We start from the raw sequence: 18,738 nt of genomic DNA, 5'->3' as shown, positions 1-18,738 counted from the left end.
TGAGCAACCTGGTCTAGCGGGAGGTGTTCCTGCCCATGGCAGGGAGGTGGGAACAAGACGTTCTTTAAGGTCCCTTCCAATCCAAGCCATTCCGTGATTCTACGAGCTGTGGAGAAGCCCGCGTGCTGCTGAGCGCCGTGAGCGCCGTCCCGCAGCGGGGCAGGAGCGGGAGGCGCGGGAGCGCAGGCGGGCAGCCGGAGGGGCCGCGGCGAGGGCAGAGGCGGGGCCGGCGGCAGCGGCCGGGGCACTGCGGAGCCGGCGCGGCGCTCACCGGGCGGGGACTGCACCTTCGCCGCCGCAGCGCGGCACCGCCCCCGGCCCCCGCCACACCTCCCGTCCCCCCGCCCCCGCCACACCTCCCGTCCCCCCGCCCGTTCCCCCGGCCGTCCCCCCGCTCCCCGGCGGCGCGGCACCCGCTGCCCGGCCGAGCGGCTGTGCCTGCGCCGCTCCGTCATGGAGCAGGGGCCGCCGGGGGGCTCCGGCCCCGCTGCTGCCACCGCTGCCGCCGCCGGCACCGGGGGTCTGCTCCTGCCCCTGAGCGAGACCGAGCAGCAGCGCTACTCCGAGCTCTTCTCGCGGTGCTGCCCGCCCCCAGAGGCGGCCGCAGGGGGGAGCAGCGTGAGCGAGCTGTTCCGGGCCTCCCAGCTGCCCCCGGACACGCTGCACCAGGTGGGTCCGGGGCTATCCGGTCCAGCTCCCCCCGGATCTGCGGGGCGCGGGCGGTTTTGGGGGGTGCGGAGCGGGACCTGGTCCCGCAGCCCTTCGGGAGAGGGGCTGGCGCTGCCTCCGCCGGGAAGTTGGGGGCTGCGTGCCGTGGGCCGGTGCCCCTGCGCTGCCAGCGGGGCCGCGACGAGGCACAGCCCCGTCGGCAGCGGGGCAGAGCGGAGCGGGGCCGGTCCCGCCCCGTAGTGGCGATGCTGGGGCCGCTCCGTGCCCGCTTGTCGCCTCCAGACAGGCGCTGGCAGTGCCGGCGCGCAGCGCTCCGCGGTTCCGAGGGGTTCTGAGGAGCCGCCCGTGCCGCTCTGTGCTGCCCTGTGCCGGGCTGCGCACCCCCCGGGCTCTGGGCGGGCTCTCCTGTCAGGTCGGTAGTGCCGTCGCCTTTCTCGAAAGGGCCCCGAAAGTCATAAAGGCAGTTGTATGAAAGGACGTGCCATGTGCTAAATTCCTGGTTTATCACTGAGGGTTTTTTCCTAAATGTTGTTTCAGTGGGAAAAAAGTCCGCAGGTAAAATGATGTCGCGGTGTTTTATGTCAGTTCATGAGCGCGAATACAAGGTGCGAAGTGAGAGAGTCTTCCCCGTCAGAGCAGCAGAGCCCCAGAAGTGGTCCCCAACAGGGGCTGAGAGGCGGAGCGCTCCTGCTTTTTGAGGAAAAGCTTGTCCGGGGTGGGAGAAAGCCTGTGCCAGCCAGTTTCCAGGAACAGGGAGGAACCGGACTTGGGTCTTGTCCACCTGCGGATTAGTAATTTAACTAACGCACTCTAGTTGCCTAATACTTACTGAACAGAGATAAGATATTTCTGATTGTTTATTTATTTATTAATTTAACTTTTATTTACAGGAATTTTGTTCTTCAATGACTTTTAATTACCATGCAGAAAAAAGTTATGTTGAAATGGAGGTCATGTACCTAGGCACTGCCCAAAGGTAGTGAACTCAACTGCTGTCCTGATAGCTGGCAGATCATCTCTTAATGGGTTATAGACATTCATATTGCACAGGGGATTCTGAATGAAAATTGTGGTGTTTCAAGGATATTTTTCTTCCTATTTGTGCTCTTTACCAGATCAATTAAACAAAAACCTTACCAAGCACTGTATTACTACCTTGTATTGAGCCACACTGTGACCTTGGTCTTGCAGGTGAATGGAGCAGAGATTTTGCATAGATACAGCACTAGGAGTGTTCTTCCTCTTTCCTCTTTTTACAAAGAGGAAGAACAGGACATTTAATTTCAAATAAAAAGGCTTGTCCAAATAGCCACTTAATTTTTCCAAGAACTGTGGAAAAACATCTTATTTTAGCTATGTAGTTTCTTACCCTATCATTTAAGTGAAATTTGTCATTATGTTACTATCATAGTTTGTTTTCAGGGTCGTTTTGGTACTAATATGTGATTTAAGCCTGGAAATGGTGAAGTATTGACTTTGGTTTTGTTTTGGGGTGTTTTGTTTTTGGATTTATTTGTTGGTTTTGACATTCTGGGATTTTTTAAACTATTTTAGATTATTTCCAGGTATATTTATGTTGTGGTGAGAACATTACTGGCAAAGAAGCCTGTAATTGGCTTCAGGAATATTCAGATAATAAGGCCTTTGGGATCTGGGTCTCTTTCTCTTTTTCCTTCCTTCCCTCCCCCTCTTGTTTATAGGGCACTAATCACAGTGGCATTCTGCTCTACTGCTGGTGTGCCTGTCCTCAGAACCCACCGCTGCCAGGTATTCTTACGTTTGCTGAGACTTAAGGAAAAATGAATTAATGGAAGGAGTTAAAAAAAATAAATTGCAAATGGGGATGTTTTGATAGGGAAAATCTCACAATGTTATTTGAGATGTTTTTCTGATGTTTTGTCTTATTATATTCCAAAAATGCATTTTAATATTTCCACATTAAAAAATCCCACCATTCTAACAGTTAGGGGAGCAGTACACAGAGATTCCTGGTATACGTTTTCTGCTAGTACAGGGAACACCTATTTTAGTCCAAGACAGCTCATTTGGGTTAAGATAACATGCTTTCTTTGATATAATTTTTGAGTATGAAAGTTTTTTGGGAGTTTTTAATGCTTTTCAAAATCTCCATCTGTCACTATTAGTGCTTTGTATACAGGCAGCATCCTTACTGACCAACTGAGAAATGATCATGCTAAGTTTATTCATGTCAGAAATGGGGAGATTTGGTTTCGAAACCAATTTTGGATTTCTACTAAGCAGAGCCGGCACAGTCTGGGCAGGTACTTAACACCATTTTGTGGCCGTGCATGGCCTATGGCAAGGGACAGTTATGGATGGTTTTGTAAGCAGTGTGCACTTTGAAGCTTTTTATTCTCAAGGCATTCATTGAGGAGTGGTTTTACAAATCAGGATGCTTCCAGAACTGTCATTTAGTGCTGTGGCAGTCTCAAACCTGTGCTGTTGTCTTCAGTTGTACTTGTGTAATAAGTGGGAGAAATCTCTGAGAAAGAACGAGCTTTTCCTTCTACTCTTTGATTGAGATTTATTACTTATCAGGATGATGCTCAAAAGCATCACAGGAAATCTCCCCCCATTTCCTTACCTGTAATGGCAGGGTTTGCTGTTAAGACAAAAATCAGTGGGCGCATCCTGGATGGAGTAGTGCTGTTTGGGATGTCAGTTGGTAGGGGAAAAGCAGTGGTGTGTGCTCTCAGACAGCAAACAGGCAAGGGCTTGGTTTGGTTTAAAGGTTAGTTGGCTTAATCCAAGAAGATATATGGATGAAATAGGCTAGGTAACAGAGAGCAGGTAGGGAATGCCAGAGCATGTGGTAGAAGAGGAAATGCTGGAATAAATGGAAAAAGTCCAAGAGCAGCCGGGTCAGTCGGAGCAGATGGCGTGCACCCGAGAGTCCTGGGTCTTGCTAAGAATGAAGTGATTGAACACAGATTCATTACACCCAGGCTCATTAAAAGCAGCAATTCTGCTGGGCAGTAGGGTTCAGCAGAGCTTGTACTGATTTCACTTTACTTACAGACAGGATCGAACAATGAACTCAGCAAGAGTTATTTCAGTTCTGGAAAAAAGGTTGCAGTTAGCACTAAAATTAAAAATGTCAGACACTTCATAGGACAGAGAAGGGCATGACAGGGACAGAACAGCTTGGGTTTTGTGGACTGTATAATCATACCTCCCCAGTGTACTGAAAGTCTTTGGCTAGACGTATTGTTTGGTTAAAGACAGAGCCATTAAGATTGTATTTAGATTTGAACAAAGCCTATGGCAGATCTTTTACCAGGGGCATTTAAAGTAACTCTGCAAAATGTCTGTAATTATTTGCCTGAAAGGTCTGTGCTGGGTTGTTTTTATTTTTTACAATATTTATGTTGAAGGAGCAGACTAGTCATGCACCAGGCACTTACATAGACTGTCAGAATTAGAAGAAAATAAATAGCATTTGCTGGATTTAAATGTTTTTGCATATGTGTTGATGAGGTTGAAAATTGTGTTCTCTATGCTTTAGGCTCCTAACAAAGGGGAAAAGAACTGAATTTATACAAAGAAAAAATAAACTTTGAAAAAAGTAAATGTTTTGGACTCACTGGGACCACAAAAACACCAGTGATCCTGCAGCATGCTTTGTTACACGGATCAGTATCAGTAACCCTTCCAACAAGGGGAAACAGCAGGCAGAGGTGTGGGAGGAAGGCAGGAGGTACCACTGTTGGTCATCAGTGGATGACTAAAACAGGTTTGTGTGGCCATGTGGGCAAACTCTCTGGGTTTTGGGGCCTATTCCTTGGAAGAAGATCTGTTGGATTATGCTCCCCAAGTGCACTGAGGTGGCAGTACTCCACACTGATGGCTATGCCAGGTGCTGATAATGGCTGGTTTGCCCTGTCTCATTTGGGGCAGTTGATTTGTGACCCTGTTTTGAAGCTGATCACTAGCAAGTACACACAGCCTCTGCTGTTTGAGTCTAGGACCCCAAGTGTATATGTTGGTAATTAGTGCCAACTAACAATGGGCTGATGTCTGCAGGCATCTTGGATAAAATAATGCTTTACACAGTCACTGCCCTCTGATCAGCAAAGGAGAGGTAACCTTGTGCTAGTTTTGCTGTCTGTTGACATTACTATTGTCTTTGGATATTTTGTCTTACGAAATTGAGGAGCAGAACTGGACTCAAGATTTACATTAAAATGCATATTTCTTTTCATTAGTTTCCAACTTATTTGATTAATTCTCACTTGGTTGTCTGACAGTATCTTTTAATTCTCACTTTTGTAAACCTTAATCGTATTTGTGGACTTGGCGCTATCAGTACAGAGATCCAATTTTCTTAAGAAAATGCATTCTTTCCTCTGCAAATGAACACACTGTGTTATTTTGAGCTCCAAGGATGACAAGTACTAATTGTGTGATGCTGGAGCTGTACAGGCACTGCATTTTTTAGCTGGGACTCTCCTTCCAGCACTGTGAATAGGGAACACAGACAAACCATCGTGCTTTTCTTCCACAGACTTAGTGAGTTAACTTGTGTTTATTGTGTCTTGTCTCTATAGTTACAACTCTACACTTTAACTGTATTATGTTCAAAAAGCAGAAGTGTGAATAGACTAAAAAAAAAATGGTTAAGTTGATATTTCTTTGGAAAAATGCCGGTAAGGATTGGCTTTCTGAAATTTGTTTTTCTTAATTCCGTAAGTATAAATTATTACCTGCATGGTAGCTGGGGTGGAACTAACAGTCTGCTTCGAACAGGCAGAAAGGAAAAAGAACCGTGGCAGCTACAATGCGAGCTTTTTGAGTGAGGAAAGTCTGGACTCAATGTTACTTTACAAAAATAAAGTTCACTCTATTGCAGCTGCTGACAGAACGTGGCATTATGTTTGTGCTGGCCATGTGATTTTGCTGAGTGAACAGTTGATCCATCAAGAAATGGTGTTAGAGAGAAGTTGCATCCTCCTGATGTCTTTGAGTCAGGAAGAAACAAAAGCATGGTACATCATCGTGTAAGCAGTGCAGCAAGAGGAGGAAAGGGAAGCTGACATTTCAGTGTCAGTACTTCTGACCACAATCTCCTAAGTTGTCATTGCCTTTCTAGAATCACAAGCAAACTTGTGTTTACATAAGTAGGAAAATGAAAAACCCAGATGTAAAAAGTATTGTTACTAAGAAAATTTCTAAATTTTAACAAAGTAAAGGTTAAAACTTCACCTGGAGCTCTTGCTGAATTAAAAAATATAAAATAGCGATCTTAATACATCTTGAAACTATTTTTATGATGTAAACTATCACTTCATAGTCACTGCTTACAAGATTAGTAGTTCTGAGTACCTCAGTGTTGACATACACAGAAGATGATTTGTAGAAGCCATTTCTTCCAAGTGTATTTCAAATCACACTGTAAAACAGACTCTTAGACCTGCCTGTCACAAACATGCAGTGGGATGGTCAGAATTAGTCTGGTCAGGGCCTGCAGCCTTTAGTAATTAACCCTTATAACAGCCAAGTGTCAATTAATTATTGAATATACAAAGAAAATAATGCTTTTCCGTGCTAGCGATTTAAAATAATACAAAAGAGATGAGGGAAAAAGATCCACTGGGGTGAAAAAGAGTTAACTTTCTTTATGAGAGGTTACTGCAGTATGAAACTGGGACAATGAAGAATGGTTTTCATTTTTATGTTTTCAGTGAGTGGTTTTGTCATGGTACTTACATAAGTGCAGTGGAGTTCACCAAACTATGGTGTATATCTAGTCTTGTGTATATCTATAGCAATCTGCTGTCATTATTGTGATGTTTATACACAGATTGATGATGTTGCCACAGTGTGTTTTGCAAAGGAGATGCTGAACACAATTCACTTTAGTGGCTGAATCTGGCTCAAACACCCCCTGTGAGAGAGGGATGGTATAAAGTCTGAAAACATGAATTTAGCTGAGCTGGAAGACTTAGCCAAGATAGATTAATGAAAGATGGAACAAGCATTTCTTGAGCAAGGAATCAGGATAAATGACCTATTTAAATTGAAAATACTATAATTTGAGAAATACATCTGATATAATATTTGTAAAGCAAGATTCTTTGATGTATTAACATCTAAACATACCAACAGTATGGTAAAATAAAACATTAATGAGCCATATGTGCATATGTGCTATATGACTGTCTCAACTTTTGAGACAGTCAAGCAGTTTAACAGCTGAGTTAGTGGATAATTAACTAGAAAAGGTTGCTGGAGTAGAAAATCAACTGTGGACAAGTAGTAATCCCCTCTTCCTGAACAGGGGGAATATTTTCTTTATCCATTGTATTCAGCAGCATTATCGGGTGACACTGCATAAAATTGAGTACTCTGTTGGGAATAACTCTTTTTTTGTTTATAGTTATTTTTTAAATTTCATTTTTATGTTTTAGGTATGATGCCTTTTAGATATGATAATGAGGTGGAAGGTTGTAGTGGGATGAGATCCATTAGTTCTCTGATCTGGTAGGACATAGTGACCAGGACTAATCAACTAAATTATTAACTGCAAATTATATTTACTTCATTTATCAAAGTGTTTAAAAGGCAAAATGTGTTTATAAAGTTCCAAATCTTTGTATATATGAGAAATGTGTAGTTTTTGGTTATTTAGCAGATGAAAACTGTATTTTTAAATGAATTCCAGTTTTCAGCTAAATTTAACTTTGCACATGTTATACATAAATACATACATACAAGTAGGTGTTGCTCTTATTAATGATTATAATGGAGCAAATTTCTTATTATAAATAAGAAATTAATTATTATTATAAAAATAAAGTAATTAAACAATTAAATAATGAAGTTAATTCTTATTATAAAATAAGAATTAAGATGTATATTAGGTGATGTGGTTGCTCAAATATATATTAAATTATTACTTTATGGTAAGAGCAAAAATGTTACAGTATTTTTTTAAAAAAAGTAAGAGTCTTGTTTTAATGATGACCAACTAAAAAGGCAGGGCTTTATCTAGATAATTATGAAATTAAGGTCTTATCTCTTTGGACTTAAATAATGTTTTAAATAGCTTATTTTTCCCAAAAATCTGCCTTGCAAACAGTGAAGTTCAGACACTTGGTGCTGCCAGTTGTTGCAGACTGGGTGGTATATTTGCAGAGGGGTGTTGAAAATGCTCCTCTGTCCCCTGGGCACTCTCTGGTCTGGATCAGGCTGCTTAGAACCACTCTGAGATTACACAGTGGCTGCCTGTCCAATCATCTCTTGTGCCTGTTTGAGCCATGCAGGCCTTTACAATGAGCACACATTGCTGAGCAGAGCTACAGGAGTGCCCCGTGTTCAGCACTGTGGAGCCTGCAAAAAAAGGGGGGTCTTGAGTAACTTTCAATAGCTTGACTACCAGAGCACAGCTTCAGTGTTTTCTTCTGATTTATTTTTTACATCTGTAGGATTTTTTTTTTTTTGCCCTGCAGTCTTTCCCCCATCCAAAAAAGCTGAAAATACTGGTTCTAGTATTTTAGCCCTGCACTTGTGTAGTCCTTCAGTTTGAATATGCAGGACTGGGTTGGTCACCTTCACTGTCAGGAAGGGGTGGGGAGATGCTCCTTTAGGCCGAGCCATAATAAAATGCTGCATTTGGGCCCCATAATTCCCACTGGCTTGGTGGCACTGAAAGTTTAGTGCCGACTAATAGGAAACACTTGGCTGAGCTTGAATTCAAACTGTCTGAACATGGTCCGTGGTGTCTGCTTGTTCACTCCGATATGAGTCATGAAGCTGAATTCTACCTCCAATAGCAAATGTCTGTAGCATTACTTTATTGTTATGATTATAAATTTCAAGTGGTTTTTTTTGTGTGAGCCTTTCAAATTAATTTACCTTTTTTTTTTTAATCCTTTCTTTTTCTTAAAATCTCTTTCCACACTGAGAAACATTAGATCAGCTTTGGCATAGGCAACATTTCACATTTCATGCGTTATTTACTTCTGGCATAATTTACACAATGATGTCCTATGGAAGCCAAGATGATGGTATTCGGAACAAAACAATGTGTCTAATCATTTGCGAAACAGGGTGACTGCTGTGGGCTAACAAACAGAGTCAAAATTATTTTGTTGAGAACAGTAACAGCAGTGGAGCAGTAAAAGGTGAAGTACTTTGAGATCCCAAATGCCAAAAATAAGAATAAAAGGGGAGGGAGGCTGAAACTCAGTTGTATGATTCTGTTTGTATTAAAATTTTTTCTTTTTGCTTTCCCTCCTCTGAACAATTGTTGTCTTTATAAGAACATCTGTATATTTTAATAGTCATAGTCTGCCTTTCCTTTACTGTGTTCAGATAGAATTGGAAATAGAAATAGTGGTAGGAGATGTGGCATAAATGCTGGCATACTGTGTACAGAGACAGTGTCATCTTTGACTCTAGTGTTGCTGTTTTGAAATCCTATGCTCTTTAGCTGAATTGAGGACAAACCCTTGGTTTGGACACAAACAAGTAGATTCTTACTGACTGAAGGATGCATTTCTGCACATAAGGTGCAAACATGTTGGGTGAAATAGTGATAATTTTAGTGTTTTGTTTAGTGGTGTGGAAGAGAAAAAATTTAACCTTCATTTCCAAAAGATGTGTTGATTCCAACTAGAGGTAAACGGGATATGAGATCAAGGAAGGGTAGGAAGTGTCGTCAGCATACACCATGTGCAATGGAATTAGGAACAAGAGTACACCTTCAGTTAAGAAAACTTTTGACAACTCTCCAGTCTTAAAAAAAAATCCGTAACTGCCAACTAAAGAAGGGTTTCAATAAATATTATTGATTAAGATCTGTACAACTGTAGAAGATAATGTTTTGTGTGTTTGCTGCATTCTCTTTAAAAGGACCTGCTGTAGTTGGAAGCACTAGGGAAGTGAACTCAGGAAACAAGCCAAATATGATAAAACAGGAGGGATACAGGAAGCATCAAGGTTTTATTGGGGTATCCAGTCCAAAAAATCACATAACAGTAACTATGGAAGAAAGAAGCTCGTTTGAAATAAAAAAATATTTTGATGGAGTGGGAGATATGTCTGTAAGAGATTTGTTTATGGCAAAAAGTCATAATGTGTCACAGAATTTCTGTTTATTTCTGTATTAGTTAAGTCTCATTTTGCCTGAAAGCAGAACAAAACCCAGAACTGCATTTTTATGGGAAATGCCAGAATTTCTTCCTGTCTTCCAGGGCAATGAATGTTTGCAAGTGAAGTTGCTTTGGAAATGTTTAAAAACTTTTAATTTGTTGAATTAAATCAAAACACTTTGTTTTGAACTGCTTGGATGTTGAAGCACTGTGACACCTTAAGCACATGATTTTTGGGAAAGAGGTTGTTCTTGTGCATCATCTCTAGTTCTTTTCTGTTCCTTACACTAATTCTGCCCTTAAAGATAGAAGTGGTGGTGGCCGGGCAGCCTGTTCAGAAGGGAGACTGTGGTGTCTCAGAGATGTCATCTGCTGAGGAACCACAAAGGTGTGAAACATCAAAACAACAGCTTCCATGGGACTCTGTGGTACCTTTGTGTTAAGGTGACCTGAAAAGAACCCATTTCATTTCCTGGTAGAAATTGGAAAGGCTCTTTGGAATCCAATTCATTGGAATTGGGTTGGTTTTTTGTTTTTTGTTTTTTTTTTGGTTTTTTTTGTTTTTTTTGTTTTTTTTTGTTTTTTTTTCAGGAAAAGATTCAAGATATTGCAGTATTTTCATTTAGTCTTGTTCAAGATGACTAGATCTGGTGACTACCATCTAGCTAGGGAGGATTTCTCACGTTTTTCATGCGGTGTTTGCTACTTCCTGGATATTAACTACAGTGGTTTTTTCAACTTCAAATACTTTCAGACGCTGCTTTTAGAATGAGGGAGACACCAGCTGTCAGATCTGCCATGCAGAGTCGTCCGTAACTCATTCTGATAAGCAAGAAACAAATTCTTAAACCTCTGAAGAATGAGCTTTTTCTCTATTATTGCTAAAGGTTGTGGGAGACCTAGATAATTGTAGCTGCTAGAAGTGTTCTCCTATTTAGCTGCATGGACATGTCCCCTACCTTCAGGCTGTCTCCTGTAAACTCTGACTTCAGTATTTATGGAAACAAATTTGCCTTTGGACCTAATATACAGTAATACCCTTTTTAAGAAGCCTGAGAAGGAGAAACAAGCCTATTCCAAAGTAGGCAGTACATTTCTGCAGGTTGTGGTGGGCTGATGTCTGGGTTACTGGTCGGGTTCCTTTCTGGGTTTGGTGCTTGTGAACTTCATGCCTCCCAGCAGCGTTTTGTGCTTCTGGTACTTAACAGGAGATCCCTTGTGGTTGGAAGCATAAAGAATAGAAAGGCTGAAATGAGTTTTCCCTTTTAAGAATGTATAAACAATGACCTTACCTGAGGCTGAGTGAGATAAATACAAGCAGGACAGCAGTGAATGGCATTGCAAGCAGTGGATGTGAAAGATATTGGAGGAGCCTGAAGGAGTCATCCTGGTGGCCAGTGTTTATTGGGGCTTCTCTGGTTTGGGAGGAGATCAGAAGGCAAAAATAAATAAAACCAATTATGTTGTTAACAGCTGCTCTCTCTTGTTGAGTAATAAAAGGCAGGGTCCAGATAGCTGCTTGTTTCTGGTTTTTATTAGATGCTTTAGGTATCATGGTGATGAGTAGGTTATAAATATAAATGTCTGCTGCAGATGGAAGATGAAACAGGCTAGAACCCAGTAACCTTTAAAGAGAGTTAACATAAGGTTTAAAACTGTCCTGAGACCTGAAGCTTCCTACAGTCTTTGGGTTATCTCTTGGAAAGCCCGGCAACAGCAAGAGAAGGACCAAACCCAAAACAAATAAACAACCCCTCAAAATTCCCCAAAACAACCCAGATTTTGGAGTCAAAATCTAACCCCATTTTTAGGTTGAGTTTTTCACAAGGCACTGCCAGGGTGAAAAATGAAGAGAGCCTCAGCTTTCTGTTTTCTATGCTTAATATATGATGGAGATGTACCCCTGTAACAAATAGTGTGCTTGGGGTTTTTTTTTGCAGTTGTACTGTACCCTGCTGCTACCCTCGCTTACCCATGGAATTCTTTTTAAAAACAGCACTACATTATCATTCTGGAGATACAGTATACCTCGAAAATAATACGGCTGTGAAGTCATGCCTGTCAAAACATATTTTGAGTGTTGTGAGAGGAAGGAACTAGGATGGGGAGCCTGGGATTGATGATGTTACAGCACCTGCTACCTACAGCCTGACAGGTCCCAGGTTCACTGTCCGGAGCAAATGTTTCAGAACAAGAAAGAGCAGCATTGGGTAGTACTGATGTCAGCAGGAAAATAATTCTTAGTGTTATTTACATCAAGTTATCAGTCCCTTATTTTCTTTCTCTTTCTCTCCTCCCCCTCCTCTACCCACAGCTGTATTATAGTAATTATATCTTTTATTTGATCTAGTCTAAATCAGGACTGTCCTTGAGGAGTATATTCTCCAAAGGAGTATTTTTCCATAGGAAATACTCATTAGCTGTTTTTAGATTGCATTACTTACTATGCATATATTTGATTGCAGGGGAAGTGTGCAAGAGGTAAAGCTTTAGTTAAGTCTAGCAAGGCACTCTGTATTCAGTATAACTACTGAATTTAAGCTCTGCAACAAAAGAGATTACTCTGGAAATGGAATGAAGGTCTTCTGTTCAGGTACTGAAGGATGGAGTTTAAAGTAAACATCTCTGAGTGAGGGAAACTTCCAGAAAGGCAGAAGTAAAAGAGACATTGTGAATATTTTTCTTTCCTTTTTACCCTTACTACATTGTTTAAATTTTATAGTTTAAATTATTTGGGAATATGTCAGTGCAAATATTAGTAACCATCTAATTAATAGTTGAGCACCATAATACTTTTGACCAACTTACTAGAAGGACTATAAGTTAAGTTTCAAAACATAGGTGTTTCACATTTTAATGAAAAGAAAGAGGAACGATGTGTCAAGAGCTGTAGATGTGAAATACATTTAAGAAAGTGGATGAGTAGTACTATCTAGCTTTATGTGTTCCTGATTCCCATCCATATGGAGAATTCTGGTAATATTTAGGGCCCTAAACTGAGAGTTGCAGGACCATCCTATGGTTAAATTGGCATTGGCCCAGAAAAGCATTTCTGCAGTTTTCACAGCACTGTCTCATTGAGTGGCTTGGGTCATATGTGACTCTACAGAGAAAAACTTCATTTGGAGCAGTGAAATTATTTGGGCCAATTTTAAATACCTCAAATTCTGCTTTGCTTCCTGATGACACTTTCAAGACAGCATGTCTTGCAAGAAATATTGTATGGGAACTTTCCTTTGCAGAAGGATATTAAGCTATTTCAAAAACATTTCATCATTGCTCTAAGATGGCCAGGGCTGTAGTTTTATGATGAAAGAGTATAATGGAGTTGTGTAGTTCCAAGAAAAGGTATGTTTGAATCATAAGCTAATACACATTGTCATAGTGGACCATTTCCCAAACTTAACACCTAAAAAATGTTTAACGTCAAATGGCTTTTCAGTACCATGTAATATAAAATGTTTATTTTGCTCTGCTGCTGATGTTTCTGTTCTGTTAGAATTTTCTGTCAATGCTTTTAATGGTGGTCTCGCTCTCTGCTGAGTTCCCCTTTTCTTGTGGTCTATCTAGAACTGCTGCAAGCATACTGCTAGAAGTACTTATTTGCAGTAGAACATTCAGTTTACCCCTCTGTAGCAGCAGTCACTCATTTATTACCAAGGTTGCAAGGAGAATATGAAAGCTATTTATATCCCTGTGTGAACACCCATCAGTCTCATTAACCATTAAATGGTCAAATGGCTGAAGACACCTTTGAGTTTCTGAATGTGTAATGTATACTGCAGGAAAGGCATCCTTCATCTGGTTTCACATTAGGAGCTGGCTTAACATGTCACCCTGTTCTTTATTCAATTCAAGATTTTATCTCCTGCTAGCAGTGACCTATCAGCTCATGGTCTGTTTGTTATCACTATATGACTAACCACAAACCTATATTCCTGAAAGGTTTTGCCATTTCCTACATAGCTGTGTGCTTTCAGGAAAAAAAAAAAAAAAAAAAAAAAAAGAAAAAAAAAAGGTCTCCTTTATTACTACTTATTCTACTTCACTTTTCTTACTGTAATCTAAAATTTGTCAATTTCCTATGTCAAGGGCTGAGGTTTCTTTGGTCTGATTTTCAAAAGGGGTAAGGCTGGTGCAATGATGATATTAATTCAGCCCTGTAATAACTTCTGAATTTCTTAACTATTTCAACAAAATTTCAAGAAAATTGAGAGACCTTGAAGAGTACCTAATAGTTATGTGGAAGACTTAAGTCCTCTGGTGAAAGAAAAGCCTGTTAATTTTGTTGCTGAGATGAAGGTTCCATAAGGAAATGAGCCCATGGTTAACACCCTATAGGAATGTCACCTCAAGACAAGGGCTTAGAGAACGTTGGGGTTTATTGGTTCTACTGCTCGAAGATAACTCCTTGACCGATGTAGGCTGCCCAGGGAAGTGGTCAAGACACCGTCCCTGGAGCAGTGCTGGATTAACAGTTGAACTCAATTAGAGTCTTTTCCAACCTAAATGATTCTGTGATTCTAAAGAGTGTTGTGGGCATGAGGTAAAAGATGGCTGTAAAATATCATTTTAAAAACCACTGTAGTAGTGAGTGGAGAATAGCAAAAGGGACAGGCGAGTGTCTCCGTATCTGCTCTGTGTCGCTATTTTTGTGCCCCTCTTTGCTCCCATCTCTTCCCACAAGGCTCCACCTGCACTGCTCTTTGTTCCCCTCATTTCCAGCTGGCGACTTCCACCAGCCAAGAGAGCTGCTGGTTCAGCACTTCTCTGCATCTGCCAGGAAATAAATAAATAGAGGGATGAGAAACGGAAGGGATGTGTTCTTGCTCTTTTTGTCAGCTTTACTTAGGGCTTTTTTTTTAATTGTATGCCTTGCTAAAATGCATTACTTTGAGAAGATTCCCTTGAAACTAGAGCTGAATCCTATCGCCTCCTTGGTTTCCTTAGTTTTCTGGCATTAAGAAAAATTCAAGTGCTTGGACATTGGTGGAGATGGGTTCTCATATATTCTGTTATTAAATAGGCCACAGGCACCAAGAGACTTAATGTTGTCCCCTAAGGGCTTGCCAGGAGTTCTGTTTGCAGGCATGCCTTGCCCAGGGAATGCTTTGTAGGATGACCTGCACCTGCACCCCCATTTGATCACTGCAGGGCTTTAGGAGATGTCTGTCCTATAAATTCCCTCTAACTCCCCATGAAGCTGAAGACAATGTGCCCCAGCACTATTTTTCTTCCTTTTGTGCCAGTTCTTTCTCCCAGTGTTTTCAGCCTTTGTGACTGCCATCTGCCTGGGAGCTGGAGAGAATGTCTGTTCCTTTCCCCACTCCTCTCCACCCTTTTTTTTTTTTTTTTTTTTTTTTAATTATACTTAGGCCCATGTTTCTGGTGACCACAAGTGATGTCTCATACTGGGGATTGAGGTGAACAGGTAGATTATCCTTGGCACAGTAAGGAGATGAGCCCCACACACAGTGGGCCAGCTCAGCATATTGCAGTTGATGGCTACTTCTAAATTAAATACCCAACATCGTTGCCATTTGCTCATTCCTCACTTGTTTGTGTGAGGAGGTATTAATTTCTTCAGCTATGTCTAAGAGGTCTAGATCATTTAGTGTTGGTTTCACTGCAGGTTTCACTGCCTGTGGTGAGAGAACTGCCCTACTTGTGCTGGTGTGCAGGAGATTCTTCTGCTTGCTTAAGACTCCTTTGCAGCAAGATTATGTCTTATTACAAAACATTTCTCTTGTGATATATCTATCTCATTAATTATCTTCGTACCTATTTCATCCTTGATTAAGAGGATTGTGGAACCTTCTGAAAGTACTTACAGATTTTTTTTTATCTTTAAAAAAATCCAGTGGTTTTTATTATGAGCAAAAAAGAGTAATAGACTTTCCTTAATTTCTTATTATTCCTCTGCTGTCTGTTTTTCTTTATTTGGAAGGAACATTTGTCTTACTTCAAAACTTCTGTTATAGAAATGTTTAAGTATAAACATTGCAGGAAAGTACTTTTTTGTACAAAACCTTCACAAGTATACTCAGTGGAATTTTAAAATAACAAACTCCACCATTCATTTCATGGCAGAAATGTTTTTGCTGATACTAAATCCTGGAAAAAAATTATGTAAGGTTATCTAATTATGAGCCAAACTCACCTTGACTATGTATCTTTTGACTTTGTAAATGTGTTTTTAGATCTTTTTAGATCTTGAGCTGTATAAAGTGTTTGCTTGAAAGACTATTTGGAATGCAAAGTAATTTCAGAGGATATATGCTTGCGTTTAACTTGCTTCCCCAGTCTAGAGAGATGTTTGTGCATGTTCTGAAAATGCCAGGACTGAACTTCCTCTGAGAAAGCAATGGGCAATGCTCACCTTCATCCCTGCAGCCCTGCTCATCTGGGTCTGGGTGTTCCTCTGCTCTCTTCTTCATTACTGACTCTGCTGCTTTTGGAGCAGTAAGCTGGTAGGGAGGATGACCAGTGAATCTGGAGTGATCGAGGATCCCTTTAGTGTACAAAAGAAAGAGGGTTTGATCATTAGGAAGAGAGGCTGCCCAGTAAGACCAGACTTTGTCATTTTCACTTTTATGATAGGGAATAAAAGAAAGGATAATCAGTAAAAGCATGTATGAGGTTTTGTAGATGTTAGGTGTCATTGAAAATTAGTGATCTTCCTGTACTTTTTTCTTGAAATGGCTGCTGAGGTATGGACCAGTGGACAGTCTTGTCTTTCAGGTCTTAGGACTTGTGTCCTAAGTTGCCCCTGGGTTGCCATCCCTTGCTCCTGGCCTTCTACACTGCCTTTTCATAGGAAAAAGGCAAGTGGCAGCATGAGCACAGCATAGCACTTTTCATGGGCCAGTGGTAGCAGGAGCATTAACTGCTTCAGAAACAGCTCGTGACACCTGATGGCTGTGTTAGCACAGAGAAAGGGCTGAGCTGTGTCAGCAATACCCATAAGACCTGTGAAAAATCATAGTCTGGGAAATGCATTTCTTGACACCTCTGCCCTTCTTTCAAACCAAATGGACACCAAAGCTTATGAGTTCTGAAAAGTGTTAGAGAGAGTATTGTATGGTGTGATAACATCAGCCACATCTTTACAGGACGCTGAATAACTACAAGCATGGAAAGGACCTTGGACCATCCCTAAATACCCTTTCCTGCCCATAGCAAAATCCCATTGCCATGTATTGAGCAATTTGTTAATCCTTGCTGCTAACTCTGTAACTTTTATAGGTAATGGACTTATACTGCTGCCTTATCTTTGGGTTCAAGTTGTTTTTAAGCCTGATGTTGTTTGTATCCAGGGTAAAGAACAGATTATTCATCTCCTTCAAGGCTACTGCTACCGTGCCTCCTTTTAGTTTAGTGCTGCAGACTGACATTTACATTTGGACATTTCTGCAAGAAGTCTTGGGAAAGTGCAAGCAGAGAAAGCTTTTCATCAAGAATCTTGAGGTAGCATTTGCTAGTAAGACAGAAGACAGTTCAAATGGTCACATCAGATATAAGCATAAAGCCCATATGGGAGTGATTCTTCGAAGAAGTGAGAATTCCACTGTGGCTTTCCTCTGGGTTCTGAATGGGGAGTCCCTTGTGCCTGAGGCACACTGGTATGTTTTCAAAGGCCCGGGGAGCTGCAGTGGCAGGAGAGGACCTCCCTGTGGACAGGGCTGTACCGCCCATTCTGCTGATCACAACCACGGACCACAGCCCTCAAGACAGTCAAAATGCATCAACCAACTGCAGGATCTTTACTGTCCATCAGTGAACTGTGTCTGGGGTCGTTGCCTGCCCCAAAACTGTCTCCTTGCCCAGTGGGCTAATCCATAAAGAGTTCATGAAGATTTTGAGGTTCATAAAACCATGTTAGTTTCCAGCAAGGCAGGGTTGTGGTTTCTACGTGTTGAAATGGTGGATTGTGTTGTATGGTGTGTTCACCTGTGTCTGTGTTCTTTCCTTTAAATTTTAGTTTAAAAATATACTACTGTTAGTAGCTTCCTTGTGTGGTCTTGTACACTTCTTGTCCCTGAAACCAGCATTGGTTGTGGATCAGAAAATAAAAGACTCGTAACAGCACCCAGTGTTCAAAGGGCCCTCAGCTGGAAATACTGGCACCAAACTGAACAAACAACCCCAAAATTAAGATTAAAATCCACACAACCCCCCTCAAAAGTCATCCCTCAGTAAGGGAATGAGTTCACAGTAAATTCCTTGTTGAGTCAGAAATGTTTCTTATTAATTCCTTTACAAACAAGTCATATATGAAGCTCTTGGGAGCCAAATAAGTTGGATGATTGCCTCTCATATGTCTGTCAAGTCTTATAGAAGATCAGCAATTACTGTGCAAACAATTTCATTACAGAATGCTTAATAAGGAAACTTAGGAAAAATGTTAAACTCTAGAATTAGTTTTCTGTTACCTTCCATTTTGTTCCTCCTATTCTCAAAGTTTCATCCAGTGTGGACTCGTTCAATGTGTTGGGTTTCCATATGCTGCACCCTCACCTGTGGGCTGTGTTGTAGGTTGGGAACCAAATGGACTATAAATGTCTTGCTCGGGAATACAAGTTGAACTCCTCCCAAAGTATTTGTAGAAAATCAGTTTCCTTTGGGGAGTGTCAAGGTTTTTAAAGTTAATACTCTGTGGAAGTGCCTCCAGCTTTTTTAGCAAGAAGGGGAAAAAATCTGGCATTTTTATGCAATCTGAATTAAATTTGTATTGTTGATGTGCAATAAGTACAGTTATATACCTCATTAAGAGTTCTTGTTTAAAAGGACAAAAGGTTTTGTATTCATTCAGTTTGAATTAATTCCTTTTGACATTAAAGTATAATGCCAAAGATTTTCAGTGTTGCGGGAATTATTATTGTGAAAGCAGTTCTGAGGGATTTAAAACAATAAGAGCCTGAGTAAATATTGTGACATTAAAAAGAAAGGTACAGAA

General features: G+C 41.0%; 1 protein-coding gene across 1 annotated transcript in view; it reads left to right on the top strand.

Moving 5' to 3' along the window:
- Positions 1-433: 433 nt before the first annotated feature.
- The window catches only part of REPS2 (RALBP1 associated Eps domain containing 2), a 95,209-nt gene continuing 76,904 nt past the window's right edge, over positions 434-18,738 (top strand). The window contains exon 1 of the mRNA XM_053935566.1: positions 434-669. Within this exon, the coding sequence (XP_053791541.1) occupies positions 454-669 (216 nt within the window). The 5' untranslated portion in view covers positions 434-453. The remainder of the gene's footprint in view (positions 670-18,738) is intronic.

This window comes from Vidua chalybeata, chromosome 2 (genome assembly GCF_026979565.1).
Source record: "Vidua chalybeata isolate OUT-0048 chromosome 2, bVidCha1 merged haplotype, whole genome shotgun sequence".
In the NCBI taxonomy this organism is placed as follows: Eukaryota; Metazoa; Chordata; class Aves; order Passeriformes; family Viduidae; genus Vidua; species Vidua chalybeata.
This window is presented reverse-complemented; position numbering and strand designations above follow the sequence as displayed.